Here is a 21930-nt window from a genome sequence, read left to right on the forward strand (position 1 = left end):
TCATAGGGCTAGAGGAAAATTCAGGGTGGAAGAGACCACAGGGGGTCTGTAGTCCAACCTCCTGCTCAAGTTTTGCAGCCGGGCCAGCTGGGAGGCTGGACCAGGTCACTCTCGCCTTACCCAGCCTGAATTGCATTTGTGCTCCTTGCGGAGGAGGCCTCTGTCTAACATGTGCACTCAAATTGCCTGTGAACTCCACAAGGTTTTGTTTAAAACAGAATGTGAAACATGAGGATGATTGTCATAGAGTTTCTGGTACTTTGTCATTGGGTTGGGCAGAAATAATGACACTAATGGGCTCAGGTCCAGTCTTACTCTTCTTGATTCATATAAAATGTTCACACAAGTGTCTCAGCTGTTGTCAAAGCTAATCAGCCTGGTGTTTGTTTTTAATGTCTGGTGAACAAGAAACTGCTGCTGTTGTGTAGGAACAATTATGTTTTTAAGGGGCTCAGCGTTAGTTTTGTTAATCCACATTTAGATTTCCAAATAAGTGACCTGGTTGTCAGAGGTGTTGAGTATATTGTAGCTGTGGCTCTCTTTGGGCACGTAAAATTTAAGACCCTGGTTTATGGTAAACCAGCCTGTTCTTCTATGCTGGCAGTATTCCTGGGGTTAGTGATTATAGCGTAGGGAGATAAGATTACAGTATAACAAGATAGGTTAGGGACTCAGAGAGTGTAACCAAACCAGATTCTTGTGTGAAGATTTCACAGGGACAAGGCTCTTGCATTTTTGCCTTGGTGAAGTTGATTCTAGTGACTCATAACTACCACCTGCATTAGACAGTCTTCCTAGCAATCCCTCCCTTGCAGGATTGCGTTATCACCCTTTGAAGACGAGGTTCCCCATGTTCAAGTTGTCACTGCAGCAGAAGGACTAACCTCAGCCCTGTCTGTGGTGAAGAGCAGTTGTTCTGCTACCAGGGACCTTGAAGGAAATCTTAACGTCACTGCGGTTGAGTGCAGCACCTCGTGAAGTGTTGTCCTTGGTGGCAAATACTCAGAGAAGTTAAAGGGACTTTGAGCCATCTGCTGAATATGAAACTGGGGGGGCAGCTCTGTTGCCTGCTGTGAAAAGTCAGAGTAGGATCAAGTATGGAGACAGCCTGATGGCTAAAGCCAGTGCAAAGTTTGTGCTCAATAGCAGAGTCTCAGGTCTGGTCTGGATGAATACCAAGTTTGTCCTTTTAGTGTGCAATTATGTCATAACGATGAAGGATCTCTCCACCCTCCCCTCCCATGCACTACAACAATATCGCTGAGGTCCGTGCTTGGGAGTGTTTCCTGGCCCTCTGTGCTTGTCCCCTAGGATTTCTACTCCTGGAATTTCCAAAACTCTGTTGTCTTTGTAAACAACTTCTTTACATTTTCCTGCATGTCAGTTCAGACATTGACTTCATCAGCTAGAATGCCATACTATTAAATGTTTTCTAGCAGTAAATAATCATTAAATTGGATATGTACCAAGGTCAGATTTGAAAGACAACGTAAACACAGCTGCCTGCTCTGGGGAAATCCTGACTTGCAATGCCACGGTGCAGCTGAAGAGCCTGTATCTGTAGTCACGTATTTCTCTCTGCTCTTATGGTTTGTGACGCCCGACTTTTTAAACTGTCACGTGTTTCTCCACTTCTGCAGCGTTCACTTTGGCTATGTTGCAGTCACGGACAGTCAGTGTGAATTATCCTGGTTTCTGTAGTATCTGGAAGAAGGTCATATTCCCTAACATCTACCGCTGCCTTCTGCAAACAGCTGCAGTAGCCTAAAACCTCACTTGTATGAAGCTGTTGTTTATTTCCCATGACAGTCAGGAAATCTGCATCCTTCTGTGTATCAGATCTGGCAACCTGAAGCATGTGTAACTTTCCATTCCTTGCTGCAAAGGTAGACTGACTACAGAAAGGGTTTTAATGAAGTCATTTGGTTTGCAAATGGCAAAATGTGAGTGTGGCCACAAAAAAAATGTAATGATCAGATTGGAGGTACACTGTAACTTTTTGTCAGGAGTAAACTTTCAGTTTTGACTCTTTAGGAGACATTTTTGGTTCTAATCTTTAAAACCGGAAAAAATTCTGTTTCTAAATATGTGTCAGAATTGAGATCTTTGAAAGGAAGAAAGAAACTCGTAGTTACAGAAACAGGAAGACTATATATTTTTAGTACAGGAAACAGAATCTGTTGGGGACTTCACTCCTGATAATGTATGCAATTTGTCTGTTTCATTTTTACTTTTTGTCTGAAAACTCCCATTTCCTACTGGCATGTATATTTCTTATAGTTTCCCTCCTTTAAATGAAGCCCACTGGCCACGGGTATTTGCAATGTATAACAAAGCCAGATGTCACAGGGGCTTTTCAGCCTGAAATACGGCTGAGTCTGGAACCCTCCTAGTGCTTCTGAATTTATTTGGTTTGCTTGGGTTTTTTTTTAATCTTTTTTTTCTTTTTTTTCCTCTCTTGGGTTATATAATATGCAGATGACATTTAGAAGTTTTCATGTGATTAAGGCTTGAGAAATCAAGTGGGAAAGACTGGTCAAAGGTTGATTTTTGCATGTTACCAGGTAACTTTGCAGCAGAGAGGTGTGTAAGCCAAGATTTTGTTAGAAACACAGTGTCAATTCTATCATTTTGCCTTTCTTTCCTGTTCCTCACTCTTTCTTTCCGTCTTCTCCTTTGTTCTCTGTACCTCTTGAGGAATCAGAAGACCTCAGTTTATTTCCAGTTTTTCCACTGTCTCAGCACATGACCTTGGGTCGGTCTTTTAACCTTCTGGTGCCTGTTTTTTCCAGCAGTCAAATCAGAGACTAACTTACCATTTGGCAAAACATTGTGAGGTTAGTGCATCCAGCTTTTCTGCTTTGCTGAGGGGTAATCTCTCTCCCCAGTGTTTGTGCATGTTGTGGTGCAGATGGCAGTGGCTGAGCTGCTGGAGCTCTGCTGCGCCACCAAACCATAGGCAAACCCTGTGAAACGCCACTTCTGAGAGGTATTGGGAGAGCACCCCTAACCCCCAACTGGTACAAGCGCGAAGCAACGCAGGGGGTGTCAGCTGGGGGTTGCTCTGGCGTAAAACAAGCACTCCAGAGACCCAAGGAAAGACCGATTTTGCTGTGATGTTTACAGCTGCCCTTTTCAGAAGCCTCCCAGTCCTGATAAAGGTCACCTACTTGCTCCTGGAGCAGCCCACAGCAGGACTAGCTAGAAACAAATAGGGGAAAGAGCAAAATATCTCTGTCTGGGACAGCAGACACTAAAAAAAGAAAATTATCAGGTAAGGTGTTTTTCCTAGATTAGGCAGAATAAAATTAAGTCATGTTTGAGTTCACAGATAATATTTCTTCTAGACTGCATTTTCCAAGTCTCAAGGTATTCTTAGAGGGGATTTGTGCTGTGCTTGCACTCTGGAGCCTGAGTCACAGCCTCCAGCCCTCCAGTCTCGTGCAGCGGGCCCCGTGGCAGGGTTGCTGGGTCAGGGACGGTAACGCGGCGATTCAGCTGTTGGTAACTGGGAGGCAGAACAACAGCTCTGTGTGCCTCTCCCCATTGCCAGGGCCTCACAGGCAGCTTTCTGACAGAATGCCTAAGAAATGGGCTTTGGGGCACTGATTTGGGAATCGGACAAATACGCTATTAACCATCACAGATGCTTGAGGCCTTGGGTCTGTGTGTTTTGTATGGGACAGTGTATTCCCTCGCTTGGGCAGAATTACTGACCTCTGCGGTCGCTCACTTTGGAGTGGTGAAATGACAGACATGGTAAGTGTGGTGCTGCCATTATTCAGTATAGTCACCCGTGGTCCCAGCACATTGACTGGCCTTGTGTCATGTTATCTAAAATACCTGTCAGGAATTCCTCACAGAAGCTTCTTGTTCGCTGTCAGCATGCTCACTGCTAGAGTACGTGACAGACAGGGTATTTCCTGATAAGGAATCAAGCAAATAGCAGCAGGAAGCGGGTCAGTGTGATGTACCCCTGCTTTACGCAATGAGAGAGAGAAGTTGACATCCCTCCACTTCCCCATTTGCGTCCCAAACACATTCTGTTAGCTCCATAGTTCTGCAAGGTGGCTTATTTATGTTCGTGCTGAAACATAGCTGATGAGTTTATACACACTGTTGTGCCCTGAAAAGGTGAGAATTTGCATCACATCTTCTGCTTGGAAAAGAAAACAGAGGTCTGTTGCTCGCACATGGGTGTGGAATAGCTTTGACAGGCTTGGACATCTGATGGGCCTGTTGCGTTCCTCAGGTATCACATTTTGCTCTGATACCGGCAGGGCAACCAGATCTAGAGGCCAGGCCTTGCTCTGATCTGGCCTCCCCTCCAAAAAAAAAAGTGTGGGGGGCCACCAGCCAGAGGAGACAGAGCGTCCTTCAGTCCTGAGGGCGGTTGTTAGGGCTGTCTTGGAGCAGCCTCTAGCTGCCGTGTGAAAACGGAGTTTGCCATTGCTGGGCTTGGGTTACTTTTCCCTAACTAAAGCCATCGTGCTAGGCCAGCGTGCTCTTCCACCCCGGGGACTAAGGTCTGCAACGGTGGATTCGTGGCAACAGAGCAGAGAGCTGGGCACACACAGACACAGCGAGTGCCAGAAGGCAACGGCTGTGGGAAAGCACCTCCACACCAAAGAGGGACTTTTGCTTTCTGGCCCAAAGGGACTTTTTTACTTTCAGCCACCGTAGTGTCTCATTTTTGCTTTTAATTTTATGTAAGTAAGGAACAGTGACCTCGCTGCTTAATTAATTTTACAGTGCTGCACTTCTTATTGGTGTTACTAGGATGACACGGGTACACCTTCAAGGCAGGCATAAAGACGGATACATTTGTGTGGGAAGCTCCTTGCCCCGCTTGGCAGTAGCAGCAGGGTTTGTGGGTGCGGTGGGATCAGGTCTCATTCCTTCTGCCCATCTCTTAAGATGGCCCATAACGAACTTTCCTAGCGCTGATTGGAGGAAGTTCAAATTCACCTGGTTTTTCCTGCGTGAGGGGATTCTCCCCCCGCCCTCGTGCTCCTTTATTTGCAGTTAAGAGTGGAGCAGACAAACTTTTTGTAGGACTGATGGTATTGCTGGGGATTGAGCTCCTTTCCTTTGCTTCCTCAGGCAGTTCTTAAGAAGCCAGATTTTATTTTGAAGCCTTACTTCTGCTGTGTGTATACCTAGATGTGTGTTCATGTTGCAGTTGTTCCTTCATGGTAAAGGAACATAATGCTCTGTGTCGGAGCTGGTTTTTGTTTGTTTTAATTTCATACCTTGCCATATACTGTTGTTTTTCAGTGGCTTAGATGAAACAGCATTTCTTTTTCACATGGAAAGGACAGATGTTACCAGGGCCCAAGTGTACAGCTGCTGTTCTTACGGCCTTGCCCCCCAAAGCTAACTCCTGAGCCCGACATTTTGTGTTTTGGCCTTATGCTGCCCATGAAGGGTGAGAAGATGCAAGGACAGATCTTGGGAGGACTGAAGACTGAGAGGCAGCCTAGAAAGACAATCTCACCCTTCCCACCCATACTGTTTTTAGGTGAAGGCCTAACCTTTTGCTTTGGCAGGCACAGGGAAACCAGCGCTGAGCCAGGATAGACACTGCCAGGAGCTGTTGAAGCTGATGTCCATTTCTGCCAGGATCTAGCAGGAATAGGATTTGCCAGGAATGGAAGGGGATGGGAAGAAATCCCCCTGTGCTGCAGAGGCGTGGCCCTGCCTCCCCAGCAAAGAGCGCAACAGATGCCATTTTCACTCCCTGCTCTAGCGCAGAGGTGGAGCGGCAGGAGGGAACGCGGGGAGACGGAGGCTGCTGCCCTGGTAATGCAGCTCTGAACGATGCAGCTCCCCCCTTGCCAGCCAAGGGCCCAAGCCCATTCTTGCTAGCTTCACTGGTAAAGCTGCTGCAGCAGGACCAGGGTGGTGATTTAAGAGCCAGAGGCAGGTTTTTAAAGTCAAGTTTATTTTGTTTGTGGGGGTGGTTTCAGGTTGGTTTTTAGCAGGTGAGCGTACCTGCTGGATTCACCCAGACACTGCATTTCCAAAATAATCCTTTCAGCTGCTTGAAACCTTTTAAGTCTACAGTATCGTCAAACCTGGCTGCAGCTATAAGCCCCTTTTGTACCACTTTGTCTCTTTCCATTTAAAAATAGGCACAATGAGTAAAGCAATAAGGAACTTCATCTTAACTATCGTTCCTCCCTTTTCGTCCTGTTTTGGGTTCAGCTGTGCAGGCCTTGCTTTGCTGTAGGGGACGTATGCTCTATAAGGACAGCCAGTAAATAACATAGCATTGCCCGTTTTCTCCCCAGATATGTTCTAGGTCTTATCCTGCTGTCCAAAAGATGTTTTTAGCAGAGCATTTAATAAACTCGTTACTGCTGTGTGTGCACTCATTATACTCCAGCGCACACCACACTAGCACATCTGGAACGAGTGCGATGTGTTGCGAACAGTGGGGGTCCTGCCCCTGGTAGGGCTCAGCTTTCACCCTTAAATTGCAATAATGGCTTTAGAAAGAATCATTATTTCTTGGAACTCAGAAAACTAATTTTCTCTTCTCTTCTGAAAAACGGTAGGTGCTTTTTAAAAAGCCTTGCTATAGTCAAGTGGCACCCAGAGGTCTCAGCTGAGAGCAGAGGCCCATCTGGGTCAGACATAGTTCTGCTGACTCTGTTGCACTGTCAGGACTTTGCTCTCCTCAGGGGAGGACGCGGTAGAGCACTGAAGGCATGTTTTGCAGGCAGAGGTAGTATCGCTTGATTAGCCCAGGTGGTACAGCTGGAAGAAACAGTTTTGGATTGCCCAACCCTGTGTTTTTAGACTAGATCCTTGCTACAGTAGCACTGTTACCATTGTACTTTTTCTAAGGGAATTGAGTGACCTGACTGCATTTCGGGAGGATGCGTGTCTGGGAGCAGCAGTAACCGGTGCATACCCACTGTCACACAGCCCAGAACTCAGCCCCAGTGCCCATGCCCTGCCGCTATCCCCACCCTGTCTCTCCCGCTCGGTGGTAAAGGTGGAGCTCAGCACCAGTAAGGAAGTTAAGCACAGAGTAAAGATATCATACTGCAAGTGACAATGAAAGGTGTGAAGCTGGTGTCCTTCTGGAGGCTCTACAGTAATTACAGCTCTGCCTGCAACGCTCTGCTTTCACACTCGTTCTTGGCTCCAAGGCAGGAGAGTCAGTAGACCTGTTACAAAGTGTGTTACTGTCTATACAAGGCACATGGTGACAGATGGCAGGCTGAAGTATTTATTTTGCATCAGTCTTGGGTGTTTTCATTTTCTAAAATTTTGCTACTTCCCCCCCCTTCCCCCCCCCCCATGCTACCACTGGGAGGACAGTCCAGCCCAGCCCAGCCCAGCCCAGCCGAGATGTTTGTTTTTGCAAGCCCTTAGCTTTCTTTCCAGCAGTAACCAGGCAGCCAGCATTTCATTCCATCTCCTTCTCCTAAACCATCTCAGCAGTAGCCAAACCGCCGCAGAGTGCACAAGGCCCCCGAGTTTGGTTTCACTTCTGGACACATCCTTGCTCATCACCCCAAATAATCCTGGTTGAAGTAAGACTTGATATTTACTTGCTGAAGTTGAAAGGCTCTAGGAATGCTGTAAATATTTCAGAGAAGAAGTCAGAGAGAAAGATTTTATGTCAATGACTAATCTGTATTTGTGGTTGAAACTCAGCTGTTGTCCAAACAGATCAATGGTGATGACTTTGGCCAAAAACTCAACCTTTTTTTAGGTGAAATTGTACCTGTTTACCCCAGTTCACAGTTAACAGTACTGCTAAAGGTCTTTTGTAAACTGTTTGGAATTTTCTTTTTTTAACATATACTGACCTAAAAATATCCCCATAATTTGAAGGAAAAATAAACCTTTCCTCTCAAAACATCAACTTGGTCTCTCCCCCCCCTTTTGTTTGTCAGGAGCTGTACACCCATCTGGCTCCCAGAGCATGTCTGGTTTTGTTCAAGCTGGGCATTTCTGTGTATCTACGTGGTTCTAAGGAGGTTAAATAAAATAATAAATATCTTAGCACTAAGCTAGAGAATACCCTGTCAGTACTTGAGAAAGTAGAAGACATCCTTCCTCTTTTCCCCAACATACAGTGAAATTTCTGAGCGATGTTTGAGGTTACTGTAAAGAAAGTTGTCTTTTCCAGGGTAGGTTTCCTAGGATGAACTAAGTAACTGCAAGAACAACACCCCCTTTCCAAAGGAGGCTTTGTTTCCATGCTGAATAACTCCTGCAGAGGTAAAACTTTGGTCTTTTCTGACTCGCTCAGCCTGTGTGTAAGAATAGTTTGTTTTTCTCTCCAACAGGATGTAGCCATTTCTCCAAAGCAGAGGGATGAGGTCATTCAGTGGCTGGCCAAGCTCAAATACCAGTTCCACCTTTATCCAGAAACGCTCGCCCTGGCCATCAGCCTTTTGGACAGGTTTTTAGCTGCAGTAAAGGTAAGTATTTGCAGATACATAAACTGAAATAGATATATACCACCCACTCAACTATTTCTGTGTACAGTCCTAGTGCTGTGGCTGTACAGAAACGCTTACTTCCCCCCCTCTGCCCTCACCCCCTCTTCCTTTCTCACACATGTATAGGATGGTACCTGCAGTAGTCCAGGAGCTTAACTGTGGGTTGGGGAACTGGCAGCACACGCTGCTGCCAGGAACTTTGGGGGGTGGATTCTTTCCATAGTCATTTTTCACCTGGTGAAAGTAGCCGTTGCTTTAATAAGAACATGCAGTTCTTGAGGAATTGACCCAGTGCTCATACCTGCCAAGAATATTTTCCGTCTTTCCTCTGTTTGCCCATTTCCTTTATGTAATACAGCTCATTAGTTTAAATGTATATTAACCGAAGAGAAAAGCAGCGCTCTTCCTCTTCAACTACATGCTCACTTTTAACCTGGTTTGAACGTTGACATTGTCTCAGTATAGTACCTATTCATTGAAGCAATCAGAAAAAAAGGCTGGATAGAGGTTATGCTTTAAAGAGAAAACAGTCCCTACCACAACCTAAATTGACTCATAAAGCTAAGGGAAAGGCCTGCTAGCCCACAGTTAGAAACCTAGGCCCAATGCCCTCTGACAAAAAAGTGAGGGAAAGTCCCTACTCGGCTCTTAATTTCTCCAATGTTTTATCTGCATTTAATCTCATTTGTACCACCTAGAATTGCTGGGAGCACCTGCTAGCACTGAACTAGCTGGAGGAAACAAATGTTCGAGGACAGGTTTGGGCTGGCAGGTCTGCTAGTGCAGGGAAATGGGGAAAAAAATATGGGGGAAGATACAGCGTCAGGCGATTGCTTTTGGAGGAGCAGTTCACTGCTAACAGTCTGACCGACTAAGAGCTTAAGTCTGATGTCAAGTCAGGCAGATGTGAAGGAGAGAGGGGTAAGCAGGCATGAGTGCAGGCCATCAAAGTGACAGGCTGTCCCCTCCTGCTATACTGAACAGAAAACAGAACGTATGTGTCTGTTTAAAAAAAAAAGTTAAAAAAAAAATCAGCATCTGGGCTACCTGCAACTGGGATCTGCTGCTCTTCTGTCCCTCTAAGTCTGCCACAGAAGCAAGTGAGCTGTGCCATGCTTGGGCCATGTTTTACACCCGCCCAAACAACTGAACAAGCTGTGGGTCAACCCAAAATCCCTGGCCTTGAGCTGTGAAGTCAGGCTTTGGGTAGCCTTATCTCTTACCATATTTGCTCAGCTACATTCCCTGCTCAGCAGATCTGCAGTCTCATCTGCACGTGTGTCTGATCTCATCACCAGCACTGGCAGGTAAGCGCTATTGCTGAGGAGATCTAGGCAGAAGAATGTGTTCTCAGCCTCTGCACTCACATTTCAACGTGACTTAGTTTGGTAGAGTGCAAGTGACATAATTCATTAACCTACCCTTTAAGTATTAATAAATATCGATAATGTTTTAATTATAAGCCATGGAAGTTTTTATTTTTAAGGAGATCTTAAAGTCGCTGATTTACTGAAATAGATTTAAATCCCTCAACAGCTAATGCCCTCAAGTACAGTTTTTCTTTCAGTAATTCACAGCAGCCAGGCAGTCTACAAAGGAAGTATGAGAACATAAGGAGTCCACTTCATGCTTCAGGCAGGAAGCAGGAATGTGGAAAGGTGTTTTGTCTGGATGAGCATTGTTCAAACAGCCCAGGGCTTTGCGTGCCCTCCCCCAGTTTTCCTCTCCCATAAAGCCATCATTCCTCTGACACAGCTTAACTCCTGGTTTTTTAACCAGGTGCTACTGTGTGGGATTTAATTATTAAGACAACTGGTCCCAAAGCGTGAATGTGCTTTGAAATTGCTGGGACTGGCTGCTCCAAAGGCTGTTCCCATTTGTGCTTTGTGCAACTCACTGCTGAGTCCCCATTAACCCTCAGCAGAGCGGATACAGCCCATCACAGTAGCAACGTGCGTGGAGCCAGCAGGGCAGGCAGAAGCTCCTCCAGGAGACCAGGATGGGTGACTGGCTTTTAACATGCTTTGGCAAAAGACACAGTTATTCCTTCCAGGCCAGTCTCTAGAGGGGATGCACTTGGACACAAAATTATCGCTGAAAATATTGGGGAGAATATACAGGAGAATAAGCTTCCCTGATTGGTAGGAACCTGCTTTAGACACCTGCTTTTCCCCCCCGAACACAGAAGGTATCCTTTGCTGTAGGCTATTTTGTGCTAATGTGACGGTTTTCTTTGAACCTGCCTGTGTGGTCAAGAACAACTTCCATTCTTGCCCTAAGCAAAGTTATTCTCTTTGCTTTCAGTGACACCTGAATGCATAAGCAGATGCATGCACGCACACCCCCCACCCTCAAGTGTGGATTCTCTACGTGTGTCGAAGTTGAGGTTTAAACAGCACTAGGAAGCCAAAGCTCTAGGCATAGCACGGTCCTTTTTAAGTAACTGAGGTGGAATGTGGGTAAAGATCTTCAATTTGGACATGAACCTGTGTTCTTCTCTTGTTGCTTTCTGCAAACAGCATTCTGGATTTCTTGACAGCTCATTGCATGATTATAACGTGCAGCATCTCACCCTTCAACCACCCCTTTGCTCTCTTGCATCTGCTAAAATTTACCTAGCAAGAATAAATCATGGCAACAGTTGAGGTTGTAAGTGGATTTTCAAAGTCCTGCAACAAATGTCACTTACCTTTGCTTTCAGCATCTCCTGATGTGGAGAAAAGAGGACCAGTTGCCAGTAGGCTACTGGAGGTGGGGGCACAGCCCCACAGCTGTCTGCTCATGTGGCTGGAACAGGGTTTAGAAACAGCACCTCTGCATTCCCTGGCCACTAAGGAGCAGGGAGACACATCCTGTGGATTTTATGCTGATGTTGGAAGTGAAGTCCTTTGTTGGACGCTCAAATTGACAAGATCACTGCTAAACAAAAACTCCAGCAGATGCGCCATGTTCAGAGCATGCGCTTACTCTGGTCCATCACAGGGACTATCTGAACACTTACAGGCCATGCACACTGCTTCTCCCCTCACCTCCCCAGGGCCCATAAAAGGAGGTTTTGATGCACATTTTAAAAAAAAAAAAAAAAAAAAAAAAATCACCCTTTCTTCTCCAAATATCACTTACCTTGCCTGAAACAACTCAGTGTAGAAGGGACCAGCTCTCCCTCAATAATCCCTTGGCCACAGTTTCGAGAATTGCAGTGTGAAATTACACGAGTAGTGATTTTTATGGGTGTTTGATACTTCCCTAGGCAAGGACAGTGTTTTTAAACTCTTTTTTTTTTCCCCCTTCCTATTCTGTGTCTGACCCCCAGCAGCACTAACAGCAGAGCTCTGCTGAAGCAGGTGGAGCGGCAATGTTTTTTTGCCAGATGACAATCTGGCCCTTTCGATTTTCTCCTTCCTATTTCTACTGCGCTGCCTAAAAATGAGCTCTTTCCACTCCAGTGCAGCACATCAGTGGGTGCCAATTACGATCACGGGGCTGGCAGATTGCTCTTCTGCCTTACGTCATGGAGTATGGATTTTTGCTTGGCACGGCTCGCCAGCGCCCTGGCGTAGTTGGAGGTCAGCCTGCTCATCCAGAACGTGTCACATGGGCAGCTGAGACCCTGGGGCTCAGGATGTCCGACCAGAAAGAATTATGCATAAATTTTTGCACCACATTCACACAGATTTCTCTGCTCTTCTGTACTGTAGGCCCGTCCGAAGTACTTGAACTGTATTGCAATCAGCTGCTTCTTCCTCGCTGCAAAGACCATTGAGGAAGATGAGGTAATTTTTTTGTTCTTATTACCTTAGCATTGTCTGAATATATGCTCTTCCAGTCCTGCCTTTGCTTGCACAATGGTGGCTGATGCTTGCCAGGGCAGAAACGAAGGCTTTTGTGTGATTTCTACGACGATCGGTTTTCTCCTTTCTTCTTCGCATTGGTTTTTGCAGAGGATTCCAGTACTGAAGGTGTTGGCTCGGGATAGCTTTTGTGGTTGTTCTCCAGCTGAAATTCGCAGAATGGAGAAGATTATCCTGGATAAACTGAACTGGGATCTTCACATGGCAACGCCACTGGATTTCCTTCATATTGTAAGTAAGAGGCTATTAACATTCTTTCTGGTATCTGTTGGTGTAAATAATGTATCGAGATCTATCTAAACAAAAACTCTACCTGTAGGGGAGCAAAGACCTCAGGATGAGTTTACAATTCCTCTGTACAAGTAGTTTTTGAAAGAAAAAGCTTTGCTAGAGAATTTCAGAGGAGACTTGTACCACTTTGGGCGCAATTTCCAAGATGTGGACCTGCCATCTGACCATTTAGCCTGTTTTGATGCATATTAAACCACACACTAAGCTTACTCAGAGCTCCTGAAAACCTCACCCCTAAGTCTTAATCACTAGTGGTTTTGCTCTAAGCTAAGTGCCAGGAGCAGGAAAACAGTGAGTAGAACCAAGGAGAAAGCACTTGCTACAGAAAGGCACGGCCAGAGAACCGGACTGATGGTTGAGATAAGACAAAGGGTCTGAGCTTCTCTGTTGAATTTCATCCTCTCCGCTTGCTCGAGAAGGAGTTTTTGTCTAGGACACCTGAACTGCCAAACCTGTGGTGTTGAGAGAGAAGGGTGTAAGGGGATAGCCTTTTGCAGAGCCCTGAGAAGCCTGGTCCCCAGGCAGATGATGCATGTGATGGCAGGCCCCACCAGAAAGGCTGCTCTAAGTGGGTTCAATGCATTGGGGTTTTTTTGTGGTGTGGAAATTGCCTTGAAGATTAAAGCTGGAGGATCCTTGTGGATCAAAGATGTCGCATGCCTTTCTTGAGGTCTGACCTGGCTTTGCCTGCGGGGTTGCCCGTCAGTGACACCAGCTCCCTCATGTGCTTGTTCTCCCCCCTCAGTTCCACGCAGTTGCGGTGTCCAACAGGCCTCAGCTACTGACCATCCTGCCCAAGCTGAGTCCCTCTCAGCACGTGGCGGCGCTCACCAAGCAGCTGCTGCACTGCATGGCCTGTTACCAGCTGCTGCAGTTCAAGGGCTCCATGCTGGCACTGGCCATCGTCAGCCTGGAACTGGAGAAGCTGCTCCCCGACTGGCTGGCTCTCATCATCGAGCTGCTCCAGAAGGCACAGGTGAGGGGGTGCTGGCACCACGGGCTGTGGCAGGGAGGGGCCGGGGGCCACAGAAGGCTGCATCTCCCGCAGTTCTCCAGTGATCCAAGCCAACAGGGGCTTTCAAATCTGCACCTGCTGATCTCTGCCTGCAGTTACGCTTTGTGAGGATAGTTGTGCTTCAGCCTGAAGGGACAGTTTGTCAGGACAGTTATGTAAACGCTTGATCTTGACAGCATCCTGTAGGTGACAAAGAGCGGAGCCATGTGCCTTGACGCACCCAGGCTCTCTGCACCAGGGAGAAAATAACACAATGGGGAGAAAATCCTAGTTGGCTGCTCAGCCATTCCTTCTGAGCATACTGGGCGGTCTGACAAGCACTGGAAAGATGAACACTCAAGCTGCTAAATCTATGTGGTGAAACCTTTTAGTATCTGAAAGGTTTTTTCTCCCCATTTCCTGTGAGGTGTAAGAAGGAGCAGGGGTCCATATTGTATGAAGTCATCATGTTGGGTCATCATGTCTTTTGGGTCCTTTTCTCACTTAATTTCTCCTGCATCCAGCATATCATTGAGAAGTTTGGGGCATGGGTGGCCAGGTGCCACCCCGGCCAACAGCCTCTCCCCTCTGCGTGGCAGCAATCCCGCAATGTCGGTATCTTTGCTTGTCTTCCCCCTCCAGATGGATAGCTCGCAGCTGATCCACTGCCGGGAGCTTGTGGCACATCACCTTTCCACCCTGCAGTCTTCTCTGCTGCCCAATTCTGTATATGTCTACAGTCCCCTCCAGCATACCCTGGTGACCTGTAACAGAGGAGTGTTCAAATGCCAGCCCTCCTCTGTCCCAGGGCCAGGTTTCTCCAAGGACAACGGCAGGCCAGAAGTGCCAGTCACAGATACAGCCGCGCTCTACCAGCGTCTGCCAGCTCCCAGCGGTTGCAAGCAAGCCTCTGCCAAGCGCAAAGTGGAAGAGATGGAAGTGGACGACTTCTACGACGGTATCAAGCGTCTCTACAACGAAGACATTGCTCCAGAGGTAGTGGCTCTTGAAAACATGGGCTCTGTCTGTGGCGCTGATGTCTCGAGGCAGGAGGGCAACGTTTCCCCTTGCCCACCTCTGCAGCCAGTGTCTGTGATGTAGCTGGGAGCGCACACCACCTGCTCCGCCAAAGCTACTCCAGAAACTACGCAGAACCTGGCACCCTGCGTTCTCAGTGGGGGGAGAAGGGGCCTTACCTTGTCAGGCTGAACTGAAGGGAGCCAAAAAACAGAAAAAAAAAATCCCAACCCTTTTTTGATTTTTTTTCTTGTGCGGCTAATTATAGTTCCACTATTTAAGCACTTAAAAACAGAAAAAAGTATAAAAATCTAAAAAAAGACCCAAAAACCAAACAAAAAAAGTAGCAAAATATTGTTTCTTTCTAGTGTTGTCAGTTCCACTGTTTTTCTGCTCCTGTGTGTTGTAACCCATTCTCCATGTCCAAGAGCTCACATCAGTCATGCAGAGTTGTTCCAGGTTTCCCAGCCAACTAACACCTCTCTGATCCGATTTCCATCTGCTCCTTGCTCTCTTTCCGCTCGCTCCTCTTTTAATTCTCAGCCAGTCTTGTGCATGATGTTCTGTACTACCTGACCTTCACCACAGCTTTCTTTTTCCTTCCTAAAGAAAAAGACCTTTTTTTGTTTTGTTAGCACTTTGGTGTTTAAATGTGATAATATTTAAAAACTGGATTTAAATAAAAGGTTAGTCAGAAAAAAAAAAAACACCCCAAAAACCAATGCTTGCAAGCTGCTCCACACTTAAGTAATACCCACAGGAGCGTGAAGGTGCTCTAGAAGAACAGCAGGGCAGCCGGCCGCTGTGCTCTCTGCCGTGCACACAGACTGCAAACAGTTTGTGTTTTCAAACACAATAAGCAGTTAATGGGTTTTTGTATCACTTCAACAAAAACAGTATTTTTTTTTTCTTGTTTGCACCACGAAATATTGCACTCGGTGTGGATTTTCACCAATGCTTGACTCTCTACGTCAAATGTAAAATTTAAATTCTGCAGAGTCTTTTTTTCCATACGTTTATAAGCTTAGCAGGCGACCAGCGCTGCTCAGTGAGGTGCTGGGGCGGCAACGTACGCCTGAGGTTTGAAAGGTGTGTAATTACCAGCCACAAAACCAAAACAAAAGACCCTAACCCACAAGTTTTGTGTTCCTGTCACTTCTAACCAAGAGTAAAACCTTTAAAAACTTGTCTCTTAAATGTTACACCTCCGTTTCTCAGAATGACCTGTCCCAATTGTAAGCTCTCTCCACAGCCCTGAGGAAGGTATCGTATTTGGAGCCATTGTACTGATGAAAGCCTTCTGGTAGCAATAAAGAAAGTTGTCCTGGATTCCGAGTCTGGTTTCATGCTTTTCACCTGGCTCCAGGCTCAGATTTCCCTGGAGGCCCCAAGGGCACCACTCTCTGCGCCACTCTGTGAGAAGGCAGCTCTGGGGGTGCCGGGCAGCCAGGGGGCAAGGGAGTCACGCAGCAGAAACTCATTGCCTCTACAGCAACTCCAGCTTCAGCCCCAGCCCTGGCACCTCCTCAGTCACCCGGCTGTTCCCCTTCCAGGCTGAGCAGGGGCCGCTCGGTGCACGGCTGGGCCACCGCTTCATCTCACCTGTCTTGTAACCATCTCCCTTGGGATATTGCTAAGGCCCCCCTGAAGAGCGGAGCTCCCCATACCCAGGCTGGCTGTAGATTCCTGCTTGCCCAATACCCCTTCCGCTGAAAACCGCATTTGGTACTGTAAAGGTTAGCCCAGGCTTCATGTCTGCAAACTCACAGATTACAGAGTAGAGTCCGTTCTGTCATCTCACCGCCTTCGATTTCATGCACTTGTGGAGGAGCCGGCCCCTCCCGCCTCACACCTTCTGGGGTGCCATCCTTTCTGTTGTGCTCACTCCACTGTGACAAACTTTCCTTGGGTGTCAGCTCTCTTCCTGCCTTCGTCCTGGAAACCCCCTCCCAAGGCCGCATTTCTCAGAGGGGTGTGCACCTTCCTTTCCTTCCTGCCATCCTTATGGAACAACCAGTCCCTGACCTTTTCTCTCTTCCCTCTGCTTAGTTTTCCCCGTCCAGGCTGCTGTGCCGCCTGGGGGCTTCACCCAGCACACCCCGAGCAAGATACCCTGCTCCCTGAAGGATTTCCATCATACTGGAGCTCACTACTTCAGACTCAGGTACACATCTTTCCAAGTCACACTGCACCGCATAACAGCTCTAAATACAAATAACTGCCCCCATTTCCAGCACTCAATAGAACAGCATTAGCACGGGAAAGATTAGAGCCAGGTAATTTTCACACCCCTTGACAGCCGAGCCTGGCACACGCGGTTTCTGCCCAGAAGGGAGTCTGTGTGTGTGTGCGCTTGTGCTCGCTGCGTGTGAGCAGTGGCTGAAGCGATCCAACTTACCCCCGCAGGAGCAGCTGCTGCGCTCCGGCTGGGTACACAGTCAGAGAGAGGGGAGCCAGGGCTCTCCTCATTCCAACAATATTGGTCTGCACAGTACAACACCATGGAGCAAGTTTGGTGGGACTACAGCTTATTTTAGTTGGCTTCCAATGGTGTGAGAGACACTGCGGGGAACAAGATGGGGACCAAAGCACCATGGCACTGTCACCCCACGGCAATAAATCTAAGCCTTACCTTCCATTGGCTTCTCCTCCTCCACACACTCCTTCCCTCCAGGTTTAAAGGACACATTCCCCCTTACCCCGTTGGGCATTATCAGCACACGGGCACTCCTGAGGATTATGGCCCAAACCCACTTGCAGAGGCACAGACGGAGAGGAGCTGGCACAAGGGAGGTGTTTGCTTGTGCCAGCTGGCAGGGGCCTGGCTGGGACAGAAGGGAGGGACACAGGCTTAAGGAGAGATCTCGGTGCTGCTGGAGCAGTTCCTCTCTCACAGAAGCGCTGCAGCCATGGTTGCGAGTCGCTCAGTGAGAAGGCAGGATTTTTCCTTTCTCACAGTTTTCTCCTCCCCAAAAGCGACAGGACAAGAGCAGGTCCTGCTCTGTCCCCCACGCTGGGCACATCCCGAGCTCGCACCAGCCCTGCTAGAAGAGCTCTGCGGTGACCGAGCTAGCTACGGAGCTCCTCCCAGCCCTAGGGCCACCAGAGCAGGGGAGCCTCTTCCACCTGTTTTGGGGAAAAGCAACAGCCTTGTCCTTTGCCAGGAAGGGTCTGGGGGACAGCTCTCCAGCAAGAAGCAGCTTGTGAGAGTCACACAGTTAATTTTACAATATCATCATCTGCCTTCAGAACTGTGTTCAATAAACACAGCGTCACTTCTGGCTCTCCCTGTGTTAAGTGCAGCGCGGGGAAGGGTCACTGCCCAGAAAGCTCCCCAGGCTCCCCGCACTGCGCACAGCTGGCCAAGCCACAGCCCCAACTCAGCAGGCACCTGCCAGGCAAATACTCAAAGAGGCAGCACTCAAACCCCCCAGGCTGCCAAGGGAGCTTTCCTGCTCCCAAATCCCAAAAAAGCAGGCACTCGCCCAGCCCCCGTTTGAGCAGGTTGCCTTTATATTTTGCTGCCGCTATGCACAAATCCACACCAATTATTTTTTACCTGGGTACAGGCAACTCCACCAACAGACAACAAGGTTCAGAGACAAAACCTGGTCCCCGTTGGCAGACCTACCTCTGCAGGGTCCTGCTGACGGGCTGCTGTCCTCGCCTGGGCCCGAGGACACTTGCGGGCCAGCTCTCTGGCTGGGTCGCCTGCCCAGCAGCATCCTGTCGCCTTTTGCTCTTCCAGATGCAAAAGGAAAACCCCAGTCTGCAACCGCACCTCTTCAACTTGTCTCTTGTCATCTTCTCTATTTGTGCGGTGTTTTCAACACACCCTTTCAACCCACCACCGGGTATGGAACACATCCACTACGGAAACGCCCGGTTGTGCCTGTGGTACCTCAATACACCCAAAGAGCCTGGTTGCACCATCCAGGGGTGCAGATGCAGCAGGGTACAGAGGATTAACTTTGAAAACCACCCACACCCCGAGTGCAGGTGCCCAGCACCGCTGTGAGCCACAGGCAATGTAACCAGACTTCATGCACCAGCTTCCCCCTCCCACCCCAGTGCCCACTTGGCTGCGGGGGAGTTGTGCTTTGGGGACTGGCCAGCCTGGGGCCTGGAGGCCAGGGCTGGTACACAGGCCCCCAGAGGACCACAGCAACATCACACGGTGGTCTTCAGTTTCACAGCTCTCCTACTGCTAGTGCTGTGTCCCAGGCCAGCTGGGGCCAGTGAGGAACCCAAGGAACACAGGTCTGCATTGCTGGTTGCACTGGTGGACAGATTTATGGTGTTTTGCAGCTAAAAAGGTGATGCTCAAAGACAGGCTCGCCTTTGACAACGAAGCATGTCCCAGCAAGATCAGCTCCCCCATGTAGCAAGGTCCAGCTGATTTGGAAATAACCTGCACTGCCAGAGACAAAACATTTCCCACTTCCCACATTTCATCCCCACAAAAAGAAAACCCAGGCGATGACACAGTCCAAGTGTGGCCCCTACCCATACTGTCACCTTGCAACTGCGGTAGCAGCCTGACTTGTACGCTGCTCCAGCTGTCAGAACACAGGACTGTCCTGGAGCACTTCCAGGGCTCCTTCTTACCCACAGAACCACCCCTGATGCCCGTGACTCCTCATACTCATGTGACATTCCCACAAGCTTCGCAGCACCCCAATGCTTCGTGCCACGGACCTGCCAAAGATGCTGAGCAGAGGGTCTGCCCGCTCTATCGGGGGGAAGAAGCGGCAAAGGAAGAAACCCACCAGAGCACAGGAGTGAAGTGACTGGCTGGCTGGAAGGGAAACCAGTTTCAAATTGCAGGCTCAGTGTCCTGCTGCCTCACTCCCTCACAAGCACTGGGATCGAACCATTGCACCCATAAAACCACGCACATTATGACTCGGCAGAGTCCCTCAAAACCCAGGGAGCACCAGCGTGCCCAGCAGCCATGCTCTGCCAGAGCACTGCTACTTGTTTCAAATGCCTTCTAGTGATAATCCCTCACCTTTACGTGCCGCACAGCCATTACGCTGTGACATCCCATCTTCCCTTAACACCCCGGAAAGGATTGCTTTGCAGACCTGATAGCAGTAACCTCTCTGCAATTTTCCGCACAATGCTGCCTCAGAGACGCTGCCACACCTCCTTCACCCCGCTTAGCCTGGGGGGACCATTCATGAGGCGTTGCTCTCTTACATGAGACCTGCAGGTACTGAGCATGGGGGAGATGCTCATTCCTCAAGTTAGCTGCTAGGTCGGTACCTCAGTCCCCTCTGGCCGGCCCGCTGTGACCCAGCCCGCAGCAGCATGGCACTGCACCCTCCCAGCTTGTGCCATGGGGCACCCCTAACCCAGAAACTGTTCCTGCCTCTGGGTTTGGGGAGTTTTTTAAGTTCATTTTTACTCTCTGGCAGTGACAGGAGGGTTAAGCCCACAAGCATGACTTTAAACTTGGGTACCCCACCTCTCTTGTGGATGAAGCAGCTTTCCCAGCTTTACTGGAGACATTTGGTGACACCAAGTGACAAATAACCTCTTTGGGCTGTCAAACAGCAGGTTTCACACCGCTGTCCCCTCCCCAAGCTGACACCGCTTCCTTTAACAGCTGCACACCATGGAGGAAGCAAGCCGAATGGCACCTCACTATCACTTCCTCCTGGCACCGAGGTGTGGGAAAGCCTCAGCAACACTCAGCTCAGCGCCCGTCCCCTTGTCCTACACGCGTGTCTCACTACAGGCACCACTCGCAGTGCCCGTACGTGCTTTCTGCTCTCTTCCCCTCCCTCCGCCCCAGTACCCACCACCACCAGATTATCCATGTTAGATGTTTCGTTCTGTCTGCCTGCCCCTCCTTTAATACTCCTTATGCCTCTGTTCCCCATGAATTTACCTTTTTAAAAAAACAAAACCACAAACTGACCCCAAAACCTTCTGCCTCAACAACCTGGAGCAACAAATTCCAGAAGTTTACACCCTGCTCCGTAACAAAGTTATTCCACGTTTTGAGCTGATTTTGCTCTAGCTAAGTGCCTCTCTGGTTCTAGTCACGCTGACGAGGTAACCAGCAGGTCAGCATCCACTGCCCTCACAACTTAGTGGATTTTGTAACAGAGAGTCACAAATAAGTTTAGGCTGGAAGGGACCTCTAGAGGACATCTGCTGCAACCTCCAGCTCACTGCAGGACTGATCCCACCTCTCAATCTCAGTCTTTCCCTCTCCACGCCGAGGCCTCCAAGCCTTTGCAGTGTCACCTGGCAGGCTGCTGCTCCATCCCATTTATCATTAGTGCCCTTCTCTAAGTCCACTACATCCTTCTGGAGACATGAAGTCCAGAGCTGCATGCAGGGGTCAAGGCACCAGCACAGCAAGACTCTAGAGCTGCAAAATAAAGGCAGACACAAACCAGATGTCAACATTTACATGAACTATCTGCTTCTCTTTGTATAAAGCTTTAAAAATTTTTAAAAATTTTTATTTGGAGTTTAGAAGTCAAAGGGGTTTTGCCCCTTTTCAAACTTTCCTGATGTAGCAGCAGTACTGGTGGATCACCTAGCCCCAGGCCCCTCCAGCTGATGAAGGACAACCTCCTCTGTTACAGCCCAGCACTTGCGAAAGACAGAAGAAATGCCCTAAAAGCAGAAGTCTCCAGAGCTTCTTGAAAAGCCCAGGACTGACCCAGGAGACAGAAGTCCATCAGGGTACTTGTTCAGTGTTGTCAACCTGCGCATTTGGTCATGACTTCCTACTGCCACACAAGATTTCAGAGTCACAGGGTGCAGTTACATGGGTAAGGTGGTGGGGTCCGTAGCACCTGATAGCCTCTCTTCAGGTACAGGATAAAAAACACCCCCCCCATCACTTAGGTTTTCCCTTCTGACTTGCAGTAAATGATGCCCAGCTACCCATGGCTGAGCCTGGGTCCCAAACAACTGTCATCAGCACAACACAGGTGACCTGACACAAGGCAGAACCCAGCAGAATAGCTCTGTGCCCATCCACAATAGTGAAGAAAATAATGTGACTATTTCAAGAGAGGCTATAGCATAGTGATGGGATTTTACAGGCTAGACTCCTACTGCCACGAGATAAACCCGCACTACAATTTGTAAATGAAAAAAAAAAAAAAGGGGAATGGGAGAAATGTAAGGAGAGGATTCCCTCCCTGAAACAGGGGCGCTGGGGAGGGTCTCACCACACAGGATGCTGCAGGAGCTATCTGGTGGGTGGGCTGGCTTCCAGGCAAGTAACCTATAAGGTATTTTGGCAAGTTGGAGGCTACCATGGAGGGGGTTGCACAGATGAGCC

At 48.5% G+C, this 21930-nt stretch overlaps 1 protein-coding gene across 6 annotated transcripts in view; it reads left to right on the top strand.

Moving 5' to 3' along the window:
• CCNI (cyclin I) overlaps positions 1-15945 on the top strand; it is a 33824-nt gene extending 17879 nt beyond the window's left edge. Inside the window, exons 2-7 of one of the 6 annotated variants that reach the window (XM_074154657.1) lie at positions 2852-2893; positions 8336-8444; positions 12164-12238; positions 12407-12547; positions 13353-13583; positions 14244-15945. In XM_074154657.1, the coding sequence (XP_074010758.1) occupies positions 2852-2893; positions 8336-8444; positions 12164-12238; positions 12407-12547; positions 13353-13583; positions 14244-14702 (1057 nt within the window). In that variant the 3' untranslated portion in view covers positions 14703-15945. Of the gene's footprint in view, positions 1-2851; positions 2894-8309; positions 8445-12163; positions 12239-12406; positions 12548-13352; positions 13584-14243 lie in introns of all 6 variants that reach the window. The other 5 variants (XM_074154656.1, XM_074154658.1, XM_074154659.1 and 2 more) reach the window with 5 other exon arrangements.
• The last annotated feature ends 5985 nt before the right edge of the window (positions 15946-21930 follow it).

The sequence above is a fragment of the Numenius arquata genome, chromosome 10, assembly GCF_964106895.1.
Source record: "Numenius arquata chromosome 10, bNumArq3.hap1.1, whole genome shotgun sequence".
In the NCBI taxonomy this organism is placed as follows: domain Eukaryota; kingdom Metazoa; phylum Chordata; class Aves; order Charadriiformes; family Scolopacidae; genus Numenius; species Numenius arquata.